The sequence below is a fragment of the Myotis yumanensis genome, unplaced genomic scaffold (genome assembly GCF_028538775.1).
Source record: "Myotis yumanensis isolate MYYU_CA2020_CCGP unplaced genomic scaffold, mMyoYum1.0.hap1 SCAF_9, whole genome shotgun sequence".
In the NCBI taxonomy this organism is placed as follows: Eukaryota; Metazoa; Chordata; class Mammalia; order Chiroptera; family Vespertilionidae; genus Myotis; species Myotis yumanensis.
The window spans coordinates 82,091,051-82,104,816 of NW_027223760.1; the positions used below are offsets into that span (position 1 = coordinate 82,091,051).

The 13,766-nt window shown below is 59.1% G+C and overlaps 1 protein-coding gene across 1 annotated transcript in view; it reads right to left on the bottom strand.

The window, feature by feature from the left end:
- Positions 1-5,856: 5,856 nt before the first annotated feature.
- The window catches only part of EGFR (epidermal growth factor receptor), a 113,107-nt gene continuing 105,197 nt past the window's right edge, over positions 5,857-13,766 (bottom strand). The window contains exons 25-28 of the mRNA XM_070424819.1: positions 13,595-13,762; positions 12,843-12,890; positions 12,006-12,108; positions 5,857-11,081 (exon numbers count right to left, since the gene is read on the bottom strand). Of these exons, the coding sequence (XP_070280920.1) occupies positions 10,720-11,081; positions 12,006-12,108; positions 12,843-12,890; positions 13,595-13,762 (681 nt within the window). The 3' untranslated portion in view covers positions 5,857-10,719. The remainder of the gene's footprint in view (positions 11,082-12,005; positions 12,109-12,842; positions 12,891-13,594; positions 13,763-13,766) is intronic.

Sequence of the window (13,766 nt, forward strand, 5' to 3'; positions counted from 1 at the left end):
AAGTGTGGGCAGTGAAGGCCGGGACTGTGCTAGCCCTGTACCGGACTCCTCCTGAGCGCTGACGGCTGCGGTGCCTGCTCTGGGCTTTCGAGGAGGCCTGGGCTCGGTTAGATAATAAATACGAGGCCTGCTGAAAGGATGGACGAGAGACGGGTCCTGAGGTGACGCTGCCAGACCTCGAGCGACATGCAGCCAGGTCGGAGACTGCTTCCCATTCCCATGCCCCGCCAGAGAGTCCGTGTGCCCTGACGGCTGGATCCTGCAGGGCCATTACCCTCAATCCCCACCCCCCAATCCCCGGGCGAGCATGGGAGGCATCCTCTCTGGAATGGGGCTGAGACTGGCTTCGGGATGTGCTGCCTGAAGTGAATCTAAGGAAACTTCCCAACCTCCTCCTGCTCCAACTCACTTTCACAAACACATGACGAACCTTCCTGTTGCTGTGGCAGCGGCCGATCCACTGAAACATACGCTTCACACTGTTATGGACTGGAACTTTCATCTGTAACTAGAGGCCCAGCGCACGAAATCGTGCACAGGTAGGGTCCCTCGGCCCAGCCTGCGATCAGGGCCATCTTTCACCTGTTCGTCAGTCTCTAGTCCCGCCCCGCTGCCGATACCCACCCCAGTTCCCCATTCCCCGTGGTTCCCCGTTGGCCATCCAGTGATCAGAGCCTGTGGGCTGGGGGAGGGAGGGGGGAGGGACCAAGAGGTGGTCAATGCACCCCATAGCGACTGGTCGTTCTGCCGTTATGGTCTCTGGCCTTTTGTTATATAGGATGGCCAAGACTTGGACCGATACCTCCTTTAAAGAACCAAGATCCAGAGAGAAATTCCAGGCACTAGTTGGAGCTCACTGCACGGTGGGGTCCCTGACTCTGGCATCTTAGAGTAAAGAAGCCTTTCTGAATACGTGTGCCCCTCCACTGGGATATCGAAGCCCTACCCCCCAGCGCGATGGTGTTGGAGATAGATGTGGGCTTTGGGAGGGATTAGAGTGGGGTGAGGCCACGAGGGTGGGGCCCTGGTGGTGGGATCAGCGCCCTCAGGAGAAGAGACGCCGGAAAGCCCTCACTGTGCCTCTCTCTGTTGCGTGAGGCGGACGTGCCGGGAGGTGGCTCTCTGCCTCCAGCAGGAGGGCCTCCCAGACCCCGAGGCAGCCGAACCATGACCTTGGAGCTCGCCGCCCCCAGGACTGTGGGAAGTCAGTGTCTGTTGTTGTAGCCACGCAGTCGGCAGTATTTTCTCACGGCCAAGCTGACGACCACGGTCTCCCTCCGAGGGCTCTGTTATCCTAGGCCCGTGTGTCCGTCGCCCAAGAACCTGCACACTCAGCCCCGAACGTCCCCGCCCACCACATCCTCCCGCCACCCAGGGGGCCTGACCACAACCTCCTGCCACCGGCACTTTCCCCGAAGGAGCGAGAGGAAACGGAACAGGACGTGGCCCAGCGCTTTGCTGGGTGGGAGCAGAGGGAAAGCCACGCACTGACAGCCAGGACACTGATGCCCAGTATAATTACCAAAGTAATGCCTGCTCTTCCTAAAAACCCAAACGGCATGGGAAGTCAAAAGGACACGAATAAAAGGAAAGATTCCCTCCTGGCCACGTTATCACCTCACGCTCCACTGCCTCTCTCCACAGGTCTCCAGCATGATGAGCTAACAGGCCAGCTCCAGGCCATTGTCCGGTTGTATCTGTGTGTGTACACATGGGGGTACACACATGTAGGCTTTTTTTTTAAAACAACCGTGTTATTCAGCAACTGGCTTGATTTTATTTAAAACTACATGATGGGGACATATCTCCGTAATATTGCTCATGGATTTCTCCCCTCCTCTCTAACAACGGCGCCGAGTTCCATATCACGATGCTCCAAAACTTATTTAATAATTTCCCTTTGGCCCGGCCGGCATGGCTCGGTGGTTGAGCTTTGACCTATGAACCAGGAGGCCACGGTTCGATTCCCGGTCAGGGCACATGCCCGGGTTGCGGGCTTGATTCCCAGTAGGGGGCGTGTGGGAGGCAGCTGATCCATGATTCTCTCTCATTGATGTTTCTAGCTCTCTCTCCCTCTCCCTTCCTCTCTGAAATCAATAAAAAAATATATTTGAAGAAATAATTTCCCTTTGCATGAACATGAAACATTTCCCTTTTGTTTCTGTATTACAGATAATGGTTCAGTGACCATTCTCACTCCTAAGCATTTGTCTAGTTGTCTGAGTATTGGCTGAGTCAGCTCAGGCTGCCAAGACAAAGCGGCATGGACCGGTGGTTTACCCAGCAGCCCTCATTTCCCATGGATGTGGGGCTGGAGTCCGAGCCCCGGGCCCAGCTCGGCCGGGTCCTGGCGAGAGCTCTCGTCCGGCTGGCAGGGGGCTGCCCTCTTCCTGTGTCCTCCCCATGGAGAGAGAGGGGCTCTGGTCTCTTCCTCTTCTTTTTTTTTTTTTTTTTTTAAAATATATTTTTATTGATCTTTTACAGAGAGGAAGGGAGAGAAACAGAGAGTTAGAAACATCAATGAGAGGGAAACATCGATCAGCTGCCTCCTGTACAGCTCCCACTGGGGATGTGCCCGCAACCCAAGCACATGCCCTTGACCGGAATCGAACCCGGGACCCCTCAGTCCGCAGGCCAACGCTCTATCCACTGAGCCAAACCGGCTTTGGCATCTTCCTCTTCTTATAAGGACTCTAACCCCCCCGGGATCCCAGCTCAGGAGCTCATGGAACCCTAATTCCTCCAAAGCCCCACCTCCTAACACCATCACATGGGGGTTCGGGCTTCGACAAATAAATTTAAGGGGAGGCACGTTCAGTCACTGACAACGTCTTACTAGGCGATGTGTCCCAAGGGAACTGCCATGTCCGAGGCACACGTGTTTAACCGTTTGATTGTCATACAAAAAGTCTGTGCCTCTCCCTAGTCCCCCCGAACGTGTGGCAGAAAGGGGTTCTCACTCAGGTTCACTGGTCTCTTCTCGATAGTGAGTGCGGCCGAACACATAGGTTCTAAGTGTGATTAGTCATTTGCGTTTTCCACGATCTGCCCACTGATACGCTTATAAGGTGTTTAACTTCTTTTATGGATCCAATGGGATTCTTCATATTTTAGGACATTAATAATCCTTGATGTATCTCAAAGTTTATCTCCTAATATGAATTTGGACTTAAAAAAAACAACACACCCGTTTAGTTATTTTTTTTTATAATCCCCCCAAATAACGTTGGCGGCCACATTGCCAATCGTCTCCTCTGAGCCTCTGGAGTTTTGTCATCATCAGCAAAGCCTTCCCATCCTCCCATCCAAAAAAGCTCACGTCCATTTTCCCCCAAGACGCGGATGGTTTTGGTTTTTACGCCGAGATCTTTAGTGCACCTGGGATTGGCTTTGGGGTGCGGTGTGAGATAGAGCTCTCACCCACTTGCAAATGTGTAGGCGTTTTCTCCAGAATCGTGTAACGGAGAGCCTCGCACTCCCCCACTTCCCGGAAACTGTCATTACCGCTCGCTGCATTTCCACGCGCACACGTGTCTGCTCCCACCTTCCCCGCTCTCCCATGAGCGGTTCTCCAGGCCGCCAGCGTGCCGCCAGCTCTCACTGCACCCCGGTTTCACTCAGAGCGCGTCACATCCTCGATGTCATTCAGGCAGAAGGTGGCTGTGGCCCACACGCTTTCCCGCTGTCGTGCACTTTCTGCGTCCCAAGTTCTAAGCCTAAAATGACGAGGTGACACTCTCATCGGGATCGCCTGGACTCTGTGCCGTGATGAAGGGAGAGCTGGTATTTCGACCAGGCCCAGGCTCCGTACCTGTGTGTCTCTGACGTCCTCTCTTCCGCCTCTGCCCAGTGTTCGCTGTTCTTTGCGTCCTGTTCACGCACATTTAAGTGGCTCCCTTGCTGCTCTGTAGTTTCGGTTGCTGTTTTAAACGGGATTCTTCCTCCTGACACCGGCCAGTTAACGATGGGGGGTGCGCAGGAAAGCGACCGACTGCGTTGGTATCCGGCCACCCTGCTGATTTCTGTTTTAACACTTTTTTTGACCCGCTGTTTCAGAGTCCGCACAGTGCTGTGGAGGACCAGAGAGGGAGTACTTTCGGCTTTGCAGGTCCTGGGGTCCCTGCGGCCCCCGCTCAGCTCCCCCCTGGACTGTGAGAGCATCACCCGCACACACAGGGGAGGAGAAGGCAGCTCCAGGCACAAAAGCCAGCTGCTGCCTGGGCTTGACCCGGGCACGGGACGGGGGCTGCTGACTATGCTCTAAGCTACAGACACGGACAGACGACACGTTTCCTTGTCTCCGAAGGAGTGGGCTTTGGAGGGCCGGTGGAAGTGGTACCAGGGACTGGGCGAGAGACCGGAGGGTGGGTGGGGCCGAGACTCCCCTGAGCTCTGCTGCGTCCGCACCGTGGGGTGGGTACGGCCCGGAAGCCCGTGCTCGGGCGCAGGGGGCGTAGCTTCCAGGAATGGGGTACAGGGCATGTTGCTGTTTCCTTTGGACTCAGTTTCCAGGATTTCTGGCTCAGTCCCGGGCGGGGAGAGGTTCGAGGCAGAACCTGCAGGATGCCAGCGTGTGGACATGGCTGTACGCCCCCCCCGCCCCCCCACTGATGGGAGCAGAGGGTGAGCCCCACGGCACCCCTTCCTAAGCGATAAATGCACGCCCACAGGCTCTTGGCGTTTCTTGTTGACCGATTCTGAGACCAGGGCGCCATTCGGATGGGACTGTTTGCTTTTCTACCCAAGTGTTTAACGCAGAGGGAGGACCCTGTGGCCTGGGGGAGGAGCCGGGACCCCACGAAGCCTGGAGAACTGCCTGAGGCCGGCACCGGGGGAACCCAGGCCCAGGCAGGAGGAAACCCATCTCCGGCCCAGGCCCCCCCATCCCCTCCATTCTCAGGAATCTCTCTCCTCCCAGTTAGAGTTACTTTGGCAAGATTTGGCCCCGAAGCAACATTTCTTCCAGCCTCGGCCCCTCCGCACGGAGCTGCAGCCGGAGCGATGGGGGCAGAGGGAGGGGAGCAGGGCTGGTGCCTTTGCCTTGAGGTTGGGATCTTTCTCTCTTTTTAAATATATTTGTATTGATTTTAGAGAGGAAAGGAGGGGGGGGAAGAGAGAGAGAGAGAGAGGGAGGGAGAGAGAGAGAGAGAGAGAGAAACATCCATGATGAGAGGGAATCCTGGTTCGGCTGCCTCCTGCACACACCCTATTGGGGATCGAGCCCGCAACCCGGGCATGTGCCCTTGACCGGAATCGAACCCAGGACCCTTCAGCACTTTGGGGGGTCAGTAGTGAAGTGTCTGAAATGAGATGCTACGGAAGAGTTCCCACCCACAGGAATCACTGGTGGGGGAGGGGGTGCAGCCGTCCAGAAGTGAGGGGGGAGGTGGTGACGGGGCCGCAGTGAGTCCGCCGCACCTGCGCACAGGGCCGCAGGCATTAGTCACCCCCGAGCTGAATCCGGGGGGATCTCACCGACACTCCGCTCGCTTGGGGTCTCAGGAAGCAGACCTGTGGTCACAGAACCCCTCTGGGCTCCGTGGAGCCGGAGAAACTCGAAGGAAATCTGAGGAGAGCTTTCGGGAGGTGTGCACAGGTGTGAAATGACCGTAGAATCTAGCGCTTGTATCAGAGTGCACCGCCCACAGCACGGCACCCGGAGGGACCTCCTCTGAGGGACCCCCACTGAGGGACGCGCGTCCTGATCCCACTCCCACACGGAACCTCCGGGCATTCAGCTGCGACCAGGCCGCTGGGGTGTGGGCGGCGATAGGGAGGGAAGGTCGGGGTGGGGGGTGGAGGGTGGGTTGGGAACTTCCTACGTTCTGCCCCGTTTTGCAGTGTTTCAACCCAACAATGCTCTAAAAATAAAGTTTATTAATGAACTTTAAAAAGTCATCAGGAAAGAACATCTACAGGAGGTCAGATAGGATCAATAACGAATATCAACATTGTTAGCCAGGAATACAGTATTATTCGTATAGGTACTTATGCATAGAGACAATGAGCGGTGTACTCCTAATTGCTAAATACTCGACACAGTCCATGAGTCCTGCTCCCACGTGTAAACCATAGCCCGGGAGGCTTGCGTTCCACGTGTACAAATACTGCATTCCTCTCTCCACACTCACAAGGTTAACAACGTACCGTGTCTGCGCGCCGTACGGCTTCGGCTTGATTCGGAAGGAAGGGACTGCTCAGCTACACTGTCACCTCCAACCCACAGGGTCTCCGTGTTTGTCAGAGATTCTATTATTACACAGCAAGATTATTTTGCAGCCAAATTAGGTGGAAGGTCTTCTATATAAAAAACAAAATTAAATGCATGTAAATGTACCGCCAGGCGATAGGGTGGGGACGCGTAGGCCTTCAGAGAGGACAGCCTTGTGCACCGTGCCTGCCGCAGGGAAGAGAGAAGCCATGCGCATCGCCTGTTTTGACCCCAGAAACAGTTTGTGAAAAGGACATACGACATGTTTCTGAAAGCATGGACCCTCTTGTTTCGATAAAACCCATCCGACGGCTCAGACAGTCCTCCTGACGCCTGCCCTCCGAAGGTGACTGGTGAGCCGAGGTTTTCTCTCGCCCTAGAAGCGAAGGTGGCGGGTGGCTGCAGGGCGGGCCGCGCAGGCGGCAGGCGTGCCCGCTGTCTTTAGCGATCCCACAAGAGAGATGGCGATTTGCCATTCCACTTGTTTTTGCATTCACGGTGGATTCTCATATGTGCCCTGACCCGGGATCAAACGCGAAACCCTGATGTATCAGGATGGCACTCTAACCCACTGAGCCACCGGCCAGGGCTGTGAGGTCTTAGTCTGGGGTAGGTGGTGAGAACGCGCTGTTGACTAAAAGGCCTGGGAGCCCGGCCGGCGTTCCCTCCCCGGTCAGGGCACGTGCCCAGGCTGTGGGCTCCATCCCCCGTGAGGGGCGTGCAGGAGGCAGCCGACCAATGATTCTCCCTCATCATGGATGTTTCTCTCTCTCCCTCTCCCTTCCTCTCTGAAATCAATAAAAACGTATTTTAAAAAACATACCTTACAAAGTTCAGTGCTACATAAGAGGCTAAAATTCCTCAAAAAAGTTACAAAAATAGACGTACATGGAAAGTCCTGCCTGTGTGTGTCTGAGAGCACAGAGGTGTATGGCCCCCGCCCCACGGCAGGCGTGTGGGGGAGGCAGGCTTCCTGATGGGTGGGGTTTACAGCCCCGGGCGAGGGAAGGACCAGATGGTGGCCGTGGCCGTGGCCGAGTGCTCCTCCAAAGGAAGGAAGGCGAGGTGGGCACTGAGGGCACGCCCAGCAGCCCTCGCGGTGCGGCCGCCCACGGGCGGAGGAGCCCGTTTCTAGCTCACGCCTGAGAAAACGCATTTGACTGGGCACCTGCCCCTCTCGGGTCAGTTAGCTGCTGGCGACAAGGACTCGAGGCGTTCGGAGCGGCCAGCAGTGACCCCGTCCCAGGCGTGTCAGGGACTGCACGCTGCCCTGTGGGCTGCCTCCGGGGATCCCGACTGAACGCAGGCAGTTTTATCCGGTCCTGACCTGGGGCGCGGCCCGGACCACCGGCTTGTAGGATCCGGGGTGACCGCAGAGAGGGGGGTTCACCTCTGGCTGCCACTCCAGCCACACGGGGAGCCCTGCGATTTCGGTTAAAGGGGCCTGAGGCCCCGCCCTCTTCCTTTTAAGCTCACGGGGGACTCCAGTGGGCAGTGAGGGTGAGCACCGCGAGTGAGCACAGTCCGACAGCCTTGTAGATGCTACGCACCCCGAGGCCCGTGGCCAGGAGCTCAGAGCGGGGAGACCGTCAGCTGGGGGCCCCATCTCCGTCCCCTAGAACTTTCCTTCACTCCAGGGGTCCCCAAGCAGCGGGGCTCACCAGAATCCCCGGGGAGCTGGGAAAAGGCCTGGGCCGGCTGCACCGGAGACAAAGCCCATCAGGACCTTCCCGGTGGGGACCTGGGAGGTTCCCGGGCAGCCACACGGAACCGGTGCCGGTCCCATCCTAGTCCCGTGTCTGCGGGAGAGGGGGCGGGCACAGCTGGGGCGAGAACTTCCAATAAACACTGAGGCCTGGAGGCTTCATCGGTCTCACTGAGGAGGTGACAGTGTTTCCATAGAGGGCGTTCCAGGGCCGCCTTAGGGGTGGTCTGGGACGGATGTGAGGACTGTGGCCCAGTGCGCATGTCAGCTTCCAACTCTCTGGGCCCCGGAGGCCAGGCGGCGGACAAGGCCACGGCCGGGGCGGGGGGAGGGGGCAGGAGCGGCAGGCCCACCCCCTGCCGGGCGGAGGGCACAGCAAGAGCATAGGAGCATTGACATCTGGCCAACAGGGGCCTCAGACGGAAACCCGTTCCCCCTCCCCCGGGGCGCCCCGCTCTCCAGGCTCGGCCGTGTCCACCAGCCCCTGCACCGCCCGGAACAGACGGGAGAATCACTTCGGGAAAAACACAGCCTGAAGCGACCTGGGCAACTAGGTTTCGTGTAGGAAAGCGGAAACCCCAAGGAGCGAGCACTGGAACCGTTTCTGCGGGTTTATTATGTTACATAAACTATTTCAGTTACAAAAATACGGGGACCTAATGGCTACACGTGACCGGCTGCCGCGCCCTCCCCGCGACTCGGACTGTGACCGTGGCTTCCAGTGCGAATACACGGCCCACTGAATTGCTTACGTTCGAGGTGGATCAACAATGAAGGTGGTTTCGTGGCAATGGCTTAACACGGCAGACGCAATGTTGTGCGGCCGCCTCCCTGATCACTCTCCAATTTCTGGGGGGACGCAACCTCCCCAGTGGAGAGCCCGGGGCAAGGCCAGGGACTCCCAGGCTTAAAGGGGCGGCGGGTGGGCCTGGCTCAGCGGGTCCGCTGGCAGGTGCAGGTGGGGTTCCCTCTGCCTGGAGCACACTTTCCACCTGGTGCCTCGGGCCTTCAGCCTCCCATCTCCTTGCCCAGCCTTCCGGGCCTCCTGGAGGCCCCCCCGGCCCCCTCCCCCGCCCCCAGTGCCGCCACAGGGCGTGGCTGCCGCCTCTCGCCTAGCCTTGGCCCTCCTGCTCTAAGTTTAGCGTCTGGGGGTCCATTCCCTTTGCTCTGTTGTGAATTTCTTGGAACCAGGGATTCTGTCTTACGGATTTCTGCACCGTTAGTACCTCTGCTGGGCTGGCCGCCTCAGGAGTACTTGCGAGGGTGATGGCTCTAACGTGAATGGAGCTTATATTTCCATGGAAACAAATTTTTTTGGTAACAAAACGGTGGGGCCCTGATCCATCTGAGTCACTAAATCTTTCAAAAACGAAAGGACAATTTTGCACGTGCGTGTGGCTGAGCACAGCCCGGGCCAGAGAGGCGGGGGGAATGCGTCTTGCTGGGCTGGGTGGGCGGGTGGGCGCAGCTACGGGTGTGTAACGCACCGGGGAGGCTCACCTCGCACAGGGCGGGGTGTCGGCGCCCCACCTCGCTGGGCTCTCCGAGGAGAGAGACTTTTGTTAAAGAAGGAAAAACATTTTCTCTTCTCCTGCACCTGCAGATGCTGCGAAGGCGTTAGCGTCAACGTCAAACTCACGCCTTCCTATTTGCCACCTGAATCCCACCCTCTCCACCCTATCGTCACTCCCCGTGGGGAAGCGGCAGTGCGAGGCTGTGAGTGGGTGCCTGGGTCTATTCACATGGGGGGGGTCCCCCAAAGGGAAGAACAGAGTACCCTTCGAGTAAAAAACGTTTAAGGTGAAAGAAGGAAGGGTTTTTCTACGAGTAGCCTAAGAGAATCTTTTTGGGGGAGACTCAGCGAGTCTCCAGCACAGCTTCCTCTCCGCAGCCTCCAGATCTGCGCTCTCCCCGACATCCCAAGGCCGGATGGACTTCCTCTGAGAACTTCGCATCTTGATTAAAGGCTTCTGGTCTGAATGCTGCTGACTCGACTGGGAGCCAGCCCGGCCTGCTGGCTGTCCGTCTCCTCCTGCTGACGGGGAAACCGTATCGGGTTCCAAAAGGAATGGAATGGAGAACAAACAGGAAGTCTTAAGGCTGGTCACGGGAAGACGCTGGTCAAGGGATGGAGGGCGAGGACCACGGGGACACGGACAGACAAGCGAGTCCGAGGAGGAGTCTGCCTCGGGTCCTCCCTGGCCAGGAAGGGGGCGAAGTGGCTCATCCTCTCGTACCTGCCACGACGGACGCCGTGCCGTGTACCGTCAGCTGCTGGGGTCAGGGAGGGCGCATGTGACCGGGTCTGGGAGAGCAGAGGCAGAGCCGATGGTCCGCGCAGCTCAGGCTGGCCTTGCTCTTGGTCCCAGGTGGGCCCCTGTCCTCAGGGCAGCGCGAGCTCCGGACGGTCAGGCCTCTTCCTCATCAGAGAAGCCCATTCGGAACCGAGCCAGTACCGACCATGAAAACCCCTGGGCCCCCAGCAGTACCTCCTCAGTGTAGGCAGCGTTTTTCTTTCCGAAGGTACCTCATTGCCGGGTGCGCGTCTGCCCCGGGACAGCATTCTTTCCGGTGCCTTCTGAGGAGCCTCAGAGTGCAACCTGCCAGCGCACACCCGAGCAGGGGCGCCGCCCGATCGAAAGGGGGCCGATCAGACGATCTAAGAAGATCCTTGGGTCCGGCCAGACCGGCCCGGGGTGGGGACAGGAGTGGTGGGGCAGGGCGGGTGGCTGGCAGGCCTGGGAGCTGCGTGGCCGGTCCCGGGGGCTGCAGGCTGGCCTGGCGGCCGTGGCCACCTCCTCGGTCACGCGCCGATGGACTCACTGCTCGGCAGGCCCACCCGCAGGTAGTCTGCGTTCTCGGCCGTGGGCCCCGGGAAGAGGCCGTTGGCCTGGGCCTCCTTGGGCAGGAAGTCCTGCTGGTAGTCGGGGTTGTCCAGGCTGATTTGGTGGCTGCCGTTCGGCGCCCAGTGGGCAGGGCCGTCGGGGGCCCCGTGGACGCCGGAGGGGTGGGTGGTGTTGAGATACTCGGGGTTGCCCACGGCGCTGCTGGGGGGGTTCTGGTAGTGCGGGTCCCGGCCGGGCGCTGGGGTCAGGGGCTGGTTGTGGTAGACGGGGTTCTGGACCGAGCCCGCCGGCCTCTTGGGGACCGACTGGTTGATGTATTCTGCACGGAGAGAAAGCACAGGCCGTCAGCAGCCGTGCGGGCAGGCGCCTCCCTGGCTTCCTCTGACCCGGGAGCCTTCCCCAGGGAATGGGTGACGGGGGCGGGAGCCGGAGACAGCGGGCTTCCTGCAGCTCAAACAGGCAGTGCCCGTTCTGTGCCCCCAGAGCAACGGGCACCCTACCTCCCACCCCCTAGAGCTCTCGGAGGACAGCCTGCCTCGGGGGGTGCAGGCAGGTGGGGGGTGTCTGAGGGTAAAGCTTAGATCAGAAAAGTACATGTTCACAGGCCGAGCATGGAGCCAGGAGAGAAAAAGGGGATTGAATCTGTCACACACACACATGCGCGCTCGCACACACACACACACACACACACAATGCTCACACACACTTACAAACTCTCTCTCACACACACACACACGCACTCACACACACACACACACGCGTGCGTGCGCACACACACGATGCTCACACACACTCACACACATCCCCTTACAAACTCTCTCTCTCACACACACACACACAGACTCTCACACACACACACACACACACACACTCTTTCACATACTCACACTCACACACATACACACACACTCTCACATACTCACACTCATGCACTCACATACATACACACACACCCCCACACTCTCTCACACACGTATGTGTGAGCTGTTTGCTCCAACGCCTGGAACACCTGCCGATTCATTCTAAACACTGAGCTCCGACACCCCTGCCCACGCCCTGGGCTCGGGGGAGACGGCGGGCCACGCTGGGCCCGGCTGTGCGCATCTGCCTCTCCCTTCCTCCCCTGTGCCTGCCAATTTGCCCCGTGTCCACCCTGGGTCCGCCCGAAGGCAGCCCCGGCCTGGGCTGGGGGCTGGGGGCTGAGGCTGCCGTGGCTGCCGAGCCTGAGTGTGCAGCCACTCACCTGGCGCGGGCAGGAAGGTGTCGCTGAGGTTGTCCTCGGTCAGGGCGCCAGTGGGGTCCGAGCAGTACCGCTGCAGGAAGCTGTCTTCCTTGTGGGGGCAGCTCTGCGGGGGGAGGGGAAGGAGGCGGGGTCACGGGAGCCGCGCCCCCGCAGACCTGAGCGCCCCAGTCCCTGAGCTCTGCCCCAGGCAGGCTCTCACCCTCCATCTGGGCGGCCTGAGAGTCTGCGTTTCTAACCGCTCCAGGGTTCCCACGCTGCTGGCCCAGACCTGGGCGGGCGGGAGGCCCGGCACCACCGTCCAGCGGGCCGTCCACCCAGCGGGCCGTCCACCCAGCAGGCCACCTGCAAGGGCAGCCACGGCCTCTGCCCTGCGCTCCTGCATGTGCAGCCTCTAGCCATGTGTGAGCAACTGAGTCCTCAACTGTATTTGGTCTTAATTAATGCACATTTATATGTCAGCCATCCCATGTGGCCAGGGGCTTCCCCCTTGGCAAGTGGGGGTCCAGACCAAGGCTGCCTGGCACCGAGTCTCAGCGCCCCCAGAGGGCTGGGTGCCCCCCAGGGATTCGCTTCCTCGGTCCGGGCAGAGGCCCCGCTTTGCATCTGTCACCAGCTGCCCGGTGACGCCGAGGCTAGTGGTCTGGGAGCCACGACAGAATAGATCTTCCGTGAGTGACAGCTCACGCTGGCCTCGGGGCAGGGGGCAGGGAGCCAGGCAGGGGAGGAGCCACGGGGCAGGGAGGCCAGGGGCCTCCGGGTGAATCTGGGCATTGCCCGGTTTCCTAGCGCAGTGCCCAGGGTGCCACTGAGCTCCGGTTTACTGGGCTCCGTACGTACCCCGTTTCTATCGATGCAAGTCACGGCGGAGTTGTTGCTGGTGGCACTCTGCAAGAGAATCGGAGGAGTTTATGGGACACGTATACGCTCTCCCCCACCTCACCGAATGCCCCCGGAGGGGTTTAAAGGCCACGCTGGGCCTGGCTGTGCGCATCTGCCTCTCCCTCCCTCCACTGTGTCTGCCGATTTGCCCCGTGTCCACCCCTGCGTCCGCCCGACGCGGAGGTACTTAAAGGCGCGTCCTCTCCTCTTGACCCATGAGCTGTAGGAAAACTAGGCCTGTATGTGCCTGACTCCTGGTCCTCAGCGAACCTGAGAAAACTACCATCCCGTGGTCCCTACGCCAAAAAAAAAACGTCAACATGCTGAACCGGTTCTTTCTGCCTTTGGCTTGTCACTCGGCTAAACGCACTTCTTTGTCTCTAAGTGCGTTCCACAAGATGGGCATCCTTTTCTCTAAAATTCAAGTCACTCAGCCCGGCCGGCGTGGCTCAGTGGCTGAGTCTCAGCCTGAGAACCAGGAGGTCATGGTTCGATTCCCGGTCAGGGCACAGGCCCGAGTTGTGGGCTCCTTCCCCACTGCGGGGCGTGCAGAGGCAGCCGATCCAGGATTCTCTCTCATCATGGATGTTTTTCTCTCTCTCTCTCCCTTCCTCTCTGAAATCAATAAAAATATATTAAACAACAAACAAACAAACAAACAAAAACCCAACCCCTCCAACCGGGAGCGTGCGAGCAGTGGCGGCCCTCACCAGGGAGTTGAGCAGCGGCGTGCGGGAGGTGGCGGGGCTGTGGAAGAAGCCCTGCTGGGGGATCAGGTACTCGTCCGCGTCCACCACGTCCTCCATGTCCTCTTCGTCCATCAGCGCGCGGTAGAAGTTGGAGTCCGTGGGGCTGGGCAAGTTCATCCTCTCGTCGCCCTGG